At 36.6% G+C, this 7,850-nt stretch overlaps 1 protein-coding gene across 1 annotated transcript in view; it reads left to right on the top strand.

Annotated features, from left to right (window-relative positions):
* Positions 1 to 485: 485 nt before the first annotated feature.
* The window catches only part of CDKL5 (cyclin dependent kinase like 5), a 155,319-nt gene continuing 147,954 nt past the window's right edge, over positions 486 to 7,850 (top strand). The window contains exons 1-2 of the mRNA XM_049766783.1: positions 486 to 644; positions 4,960 to 4,994. Coding sequence (XP_049622740.1) covers positions 581 to 644; positions 4,960 to 4,994 — 99 coding nt within the window. The 5' untranslated portion in view covers positions 486 to 580. The remainder of the gene's footprint in view (positions 645 to 4,959; positions 4,995 to 7,850) is intronic.

Genomic DNA, 7,850 nt, shown 5'->3' with positions numbered 1-7,850 from the left:
ATTATTTTTCTTCTGACCCTCTTACATAAGGTTTAGTTATTCATTTCTGGTAAGGTCAAGTACATTTGTTCATTTGTGTTCCAGTTTGGTTTCTTTCCGCCTATCATTATTACTATATTTTGTTGTTGTTGTTGTTTTGGATCACACACAGTGATGCTCAGGGGCTACTCTTGGCTCTGTGCTCAGAAATTGCTCCTGGCTTGGGGGACCATATGGGATGCTGGGGGATTGAACCACAGTCTTTCCTAGGTTAGCACATACAAGGCAAACGCCCTGCTGCTTGCGCCACTGCTCTGGTCCCTTTTATTACTATATTTAAAAGTGTGTAGAACACTAACATGTCTTTAACGGAAAAAAAAGTAGGATATATTATTATAGTACTTTGATATAGAACTTATGATTTTAATTGTTCTTCTTTCAGGTTATCATTAGCTACATCACTATAGAACAAATACGTGAAGTTCCTGCCAGCCTATGAAACTTGCTCCTTTCAGAACTCAGTTTTACTTACAACGCAAATTAGCCCACTTGTTTTGGATGCCATGTTCTGTGGCTTGCATCTGAAGAGGAGTTTGTCTTCATGAAGATTCCTAACATTGGTAATGTGATGAATAAATTTGAGATCCTTGGGGTTGTAGGTGAAGGTAAGTTTAGTATTCCTTAAGTTTCTGAGAGTATATTTGTTATACCTGTCACAAAAATCATCCTAATTTATAATCTACATTTTATTTTATTTTATTTTTTTTTGGTTTTTTGGTCACACCCGGCAGTGCTCAGGGGTTACTCCTGGCTCTACACTTAGAAATCGCTCCTGGCAGGCTCAGGGGACTATATAGAATGTTGGGATTTGAACCACCATCCTTCTGCATGAAAGGCAAACGTCCTACCTCTATTTTACCTCTCTGGCCCCTATAATCTACATTTTAATCATTATCAACTCAATATGTGCCTAAGAATAAGATATATTTTAAATCCTTTAAAACTATTTGAGTGGTATTCTTCAGTTGAAATTTCATAATCTTTTTTTTTTTTTTTTTTTGGTTTTTGGTTTTTGGGTCACACCTGACAGCACTCATAGTTACTCCTGGCTCAGAAATTGCTCCTGGCAGGCACAGGGGACTACATGGGATGCCGGGATTCAAACCACCATCCATCATGAATCAGCTGCGTGCAAGGCAAATGCCCTACTGCTATGCTATCTCTTCGGCCCCAAAAGTTTATAACCTTTTACAACTCTTTAGGGACCTGAGAGATATGACTGAGCACAAAGTGAGGAGTTAGTCCTAAACACTGCCAGATGTGATTCAGATACCTCCTTTCCCTTTAAATTAATCTCCTTCCCTTCCTTCCTTCCTCCCTCCCTCCTTCCCTTTTCTTCCTTCTCTTTTCTTCTTTTGCCATACTCAGTGGTGCTCAGGGCTCAATTCTAGCTCTGCACTCAGGGATCAGTCCTGGCAGGCTTGGGTATCCATATGTGGTACTGGGAATTGAATCTGGCTCTGCTGCTTACAGCACAAGCACCTTACCTGCTGTACATTCTCTCCAGCCCCTAAATTGGAGATTTCTTAAGGTTATCTTCATTTCATTCTTTTTTAAGTAAATATTTTTGGTTACATTTTATTTTTAGTTTTTAAGTTTCTTAATTTTTTTTGAGGGGAAGTCCTGCTGGCAGTGTTTAGGGCTGACTCCTGTCTCTGTCTCCTGCTGGTTCTGGCATCAAACCCAGGTTGCTGGTATATAAGACAACCCTCATACCCATTGTACTATCTCTCTGGTTCATATATTTTATTTTAATCAGCTGTGCTATTATATATACACACATATATACATATATTTGTATATATATATACATATTTATACCAGTATGTCTTCCACTGCATGGGCTTGTTTTGTTAGTATAATTATTATTTATAGGGGCTCAGTGCTTGGTTGGGACCTGTTGATGTTTGGGGCTGGGGACCATGGGGACCAAAAAAAGACCTCACACATACTAAGCACTTGAGTTAAATGTGTGAACATCTTCCTAGCCCCAAATAGGACTGTTTTTGAATAACAAACTTAATTTAGGTTATATTTTCTTTAAAACATGGTAAGTTCTATTTTTCTTTCAGAATGACAAACCACATTTTTAAAGTTCCGAGACTCACAGTTTTGGTCATATATTAATATTGTAGAAATCAGAATGTTTGTCATAATCTATAACAGCATCCATCTCATGTAGTATACATCTCTAGTAGTATACAAAATACTGCTCACAACCAATAAAGTTATAGATAAAATAGGATTGATTTTTCATAAGTCTTTTTGACTTTTCTCTTAAGGAAAGCTTTTAGAGATTTTTGTCAATAGGGAACAAATGATTATAATTATAGTTTCTTAGCTTTAATCAACTGTTAAAATATTTTATATCTCAGAAATTTCAAATATTTTTTGAATTTTCAAAGAAACTTAAAAACTTGTCCATTTAAGTAGAGGGGCTGGAGAGATAATACAAATTGTGCACTTACCTTGATTGTGGCCAACACAGGATCAATTCTCGGCAATTCTCATTGGTCCCCTGAGTAATTCCTTAAAGAAGAGCCAGGATTAATTCCTGAACATCATTGGACATGGCCCAAAAACAAACAAAAACCAAAAAAAAAAAAAAGAACAAAATTTACTCATGTGGAGAGCAAACATGTTCTGGATTTTTTAGTTTAGTTTTGGATCATATTTAGGGCTCAGGGTTTATTCCTGTCTCTAAACACTTATGGATCGCACCTGGGGTGGGCATGAGGGACCATATGGGGTGCTGGGAGTGGAACCCATGTTGTGCATGTTCAAGGCTAGCCTCTATCTGTTGTGCTATCTCTTAAGAGTTTATCTCAGATTAGGTAAATCTTCCAGACTAATATATGAGTTAGAACATGTCAACTTAACTTGTTATCACAACCATTGGTATCTTAGATGTTTTTGACTAAGACAAACATGTACTGAGTAAATTAAAACTGTCAAACAGGGGCTGGAGAGATAGCATGGAGGTAGGGCATTTGCCTTGCATGCAGAAGGATGGAGGTTCGAATCTCGGCATCCCATATGGTCCCCCAAACCTGCCAGGAGTGATTTCTGAGCATAGAACCAGGAGTAACCCCTGAGTGATGCCGGGTGTGACCCAAAAACCAAACCAAACAAACAAACAAACAAACAAACACCCCAAAAACTCAAACAAACTACCTTTTAGTAGCATACCTAGACCCCTATTTAAAAAAGAAGACAAAAAAATGATATGGGCAGTTAGTGAAGGTTGGATGATTAATTGCCTGATGACTGTGGAATTAAATTGAATGATTGTAATGACTGATTCCATCCTAACACTGATTCATCTGTTTCCACCAAAGTGTGGGAGACTTCCGGTTTCCCAGATGCTATTGGAGACACAGTTCCCAGTTTCCTCTCCCTGAAATCCCTCTGTCATGTGGCCAATCCCAGTTCAGTTCTTAGCACCACAGGGTTCCTCAAGTATTTCTAGGTGTGCCCCCAATAATAATGATGATAAAAATAATAACAACAACAATGATAATAATAAAGAAACAAGCATGTTGCATGTTGGTTCTGCTTCTATGCTATTATCAGTGTTCATGACATGCCCAGATACCTATTATCATACTTTATTATTTATTATTTGATTCTCATAATAAGAATTTTTGCAATATAACTGTAACACTAATTTCCTGGCTAGCTTACTTTCAGCTCTGTACTAACTCTTAAGGAAGTAGTTTATTGACTAGAGGGGAAGAAGTACCCAAAAGGTATTAATGATTAATGCGTGGAAGTGCATCACTATAAATGGCTAGAGATCCTTGAATTGCTTTTGATGTATACTCTTGGATTGTGTAGTTAGGTATTTAGATAAAGAGTGAGTACAGGATTAAGGCACTTGTCTTATATGTGGCCAATCCAGTTCAATTTTCATCATTATGTGGCCCAAAAAGAACCCCAGAAAACCAGGAAAAAACCCAACTAATTGGAATGGTGGGATTAAAATTATTTTTAATTTTAATTAAAAATAAAATAATTAAAAAATAAAATTGCTTTTCCAGTTAGGAAAGATTTCCCATATCCAAGAAAAAGTTATAAATATCTCCTAGGATATCTTACTAACTAGAATCTAGTTGGTAGACTGTGCTTGAGCTTACTATTAGAAAGCTATTACTTCTTCTTTTTTTTTTTTTTTGGTTTTTGGGCCACACCCAGTGACGCTCAAGGGTTACTCCTGGCTATGCGCTAAGAAATCGCTCCTGGCTTGGGGGAACATATGAAATCCCAGGGATTGAACCCAGTTCCATCCTGGGTCAACGGCGTACAAGGGAAGTGCCCTATTGCTGTGCTATTGCTCCGGCCCCAGAAAGCTATTAACATGTTAAGTTCCCATTAATCTTTTTACTTAATTTTCAATTTCTCTCATGTCAAATCTCATCTATAGAAAAATTTAAGCTTATGTTAAAAAATTTCACGTGATATTTATTTGCTTAAAAATGTTCCACTTAAAATATGTGTGTTTGTGGGGTGATAGTACAGCATGTAGGGTGTTGCTTTGTACACAGCTGACTTGGCTTTGATCCCTGGCATTCCACATGGTCCCCTGAACCAATCCATGAGTTATACCTGAGCACAGAGTCAAGAATGTGGCCCTGAACACCTGAAGTGTGTTTCCCCAAATAAAATATACATAAAAATACCCAGTGGGTATTGAGCTGCTAACATTGTTTGCTTATAACAAGTGATTGTATGTGACCATATAAAATATATTTTATTTTTAATTTGTATGCAACTTATATCACCTTGCAATTATAGAATATTCCCATGTTGGAAATTATGATAACATATACTTATAATCAACATAAATATGTTGAAATTTACTTTTAAATGACCTGTAATCTGTATACATGTTTGTAATTGTTTGCTTCTTTTTGATTATAGGAGCCTATGGCGTTGTACTTAAATGCAGACACAAGGTAAGTACATGGTTTTGATTGTAGGAACCGACCATGGTGTTCCATATATCAATTACATTATTTACTGTTTGAGCCACATATCTGGCCAGTACATATGTATTTAAACATGGCAATATCTGTAAATATTTAACTGTTCTGAGACTAATACAGTCTTTAGTATATGTGGCACATAATCAAAACTGAGTATGATGTTGCTAGTAATGAGGTCGCAAATGTGAGCCCAGAGAAAAGAGACTTGACTGTGACTGGGTAGATTAGCTCTTTGCAATCACATGCTTCTATTCCAGACGACCTATACATGAGAGCTGCCAATGAAAAGAGAGAAAATGATAGAGAAGAAATCACGATTGAATTCATGGCAAGTCCTTAGAAGCTAGGAAATGTTTCTTTTAGTCAGTGGTTTTTTTTTTTTTTGTTTGTTTTTTGGGCCACACCCGGTGACGCTCAGGGGTTACTCCTGGCTATGCGCTCAGAAGTCGCTCCTGGCTTGGGGGACCATATGGGACACCGGGGGATTGAACCGCGGTCCGTCCTAGGCTAGCACAGGTAAGGCAGGCACCTTACCTTTAGCGCCACCGCCCGGCCCCTTAGTCAGTGTTTTTCAAGTGGATCCATTGGCAAGCAGAATGCTTCATAGCTCTCAATCCAGATTTCAAATAAGAGCTTGATTATAAAATTGGGTTTGGGATAATAGTATCTGAGTATGAAACCTGGCTATAATTGGTCACTTTTAAACAGTCTTGAGACAGATATTATGGTTTATTTAACAATATAATTATTAGTTGATTATTTGGGAAGTCATTTCAGATTGATAGAGTTGTTGCTCCATGGGAAGTTGATTTACTTAAAGTCTTAAATTTAAGTTGACTAGTTTTAAAACTTTAATAATTTCAGACATCTTGGTTAAATATTTCTATGCTAATATCACTCTAGTACTGCTATCTGTCTTCATGTTGTTTCATGTATTAAGACCAAGGTTTTATATTTTGATGGCTAATCATTTTGAGCCTGAGTGCCCAAACTGCCGCACAAAACCAAAGAATTTCCTTTAAAGTGCCAGCACGTCAATTAAACCTTAATAACAAGATTTTAGTATCTAAAAACTCTTTATAAATTTATTAATTGCAGACCTACCCGAGGGCCAGCTGCAAGGCCTTCACTGCTGGCACAAGTGCTATAGGTTCGCCATCACAGCCATAGGGATATGATAGAAAATTTTAGATGAGCTTTGAAAATTAACCCAAAACGTTTAAACCATATGTATATAAATATATATGAATATACGGATTTAAATAAAATATTATTTTTATTTTGCCTTTTCCTATTGGAAAAGCTAATAGCCATTTTAGATTAAAGTCTTCATCACAGTTGATTTTTTTGGGTAATTTGGGTCTTAAAATTGCTTTAATTGAAATTGGGTATTTGAGGGATCAGTGAGCTGGCGTTAGAGGTAAGGTGTCTGCCTTGCAAGCGCTAGCCAAGGAAAGACGGCAGTTCAATCCCCCGGCGTCCTATATGGTCCCCCCAAGCCAGGGGCGATTTCTGAGCACTTAGCCAGGAGTGACCGCTGAGCATCAAATGGGTGTGGCCCAAAAACAAAAAAAAAATTGGGTATTTGAATTAATTTGGATTGGTAATAATTAATTCTAAGAACTTTTCCAATAAATTCTCAAAAATAGTTTGAGTGCTACTGTTTCTGGTTTATTGAATTTTAAATAATTAAATTTAAATAAATATAAATGCAATACCTTGACAATCTTTTAAAGAAACATTTCCAAAGCTTGAATTTAAAAAATGGAAAGTTTTATCTTCCTTCTCCTTTTTCTTCCACTTTTTTCTTTCTTTTCCACTTTTTTGGATATTATTAGGTGATTTTTTTTAGTAGTTGATTCCAAATTCTTTCTCCTCTTTTCCTTAACCTTTTAACCTCCAACAGAATAGCATAATTTGAATCATTCAGCCTCATAAATTGAGGGGGGGAAATGATACCAGGACCAGTCATATGAACATGTAGTATAAATAAAAAATGACCAGAGTGGAACACCAAACAGAATAGATACCCAACCTATAACAAGCTATAAGGCAGTGAGCATTTTCAGTAGGATTCTGGGGGGTAAAGGAATGAGATGTGGAAGACATGCTGGGAACGAGTGGAGGGAGGATAACATTGGTGGTGGGAATGCCCTTCATTTATTGTCACTATGTATCGTAAATCTATGTAAATGAACTTCAGTCACAATAAAAAAGAAAAAATTAAAAAAAGGAAAGTTTTTTAATGAAATGCTATGAGTTACTAATTTACTCTAAGTTATAATTAATTTCTCAATTGTTAAAGTATTAGAATTCCTGAGTAGGGGCCGGAGTAATAGCAGTAGGATGTTTGCCTTGCACGAGCCTGACCTGGGATTGACCCAGGTTTGATCCCTATCATCTTATATGGTCCCCTGGGCCTTCCAAAAGCAATTTATGATCTTAGAGCCTAGAGTGCCCCTGAGTATCGCTGGGTGTGGCTCAAACCCCCCCAAAAATTCCATGGTAGATACTCTTCAGGGTAAATAGATCGTTGGATTCCAAGTTAAATCTTCATGAACATACTGCCTTTTGTCCTATTGTTTCCTTTACAATATAGCAATGAGAAACTCCAGTTCTTAATTTTAACTGTGACTTAAAATCTGAGGAGTCCTGATATTTAATGAAAATCTGTATTTATTTTTTCAGTCATTGTCACATTTATTCCTGGACTGTTTCCTTTATGTTTTTTTTTTGTCTATTATATGAGCTGTTAACTAAGAAATTGCTTTTACTGTTCCATGTGACTTTAGAATATTGAGCCAACCTTGTATATCTGGGATAAAT

Source organism: Suncus etruscus, chromosome X (assembly GCF_024139225.1).
Source record: "Suncus etruscus isolate mSunEtr1 chromosome X, mSunEtr1.pri.cur, whole genome shotgun sequence".
NCBI lineage: Eukaryota > Metazoa > Chordata > Mammalia > Eulipotyphla > Soricidae > Suncus > Suncus etruscus.
This window is presented reverse-complemented; position numbering and strand designations above follow the sequence as displayed.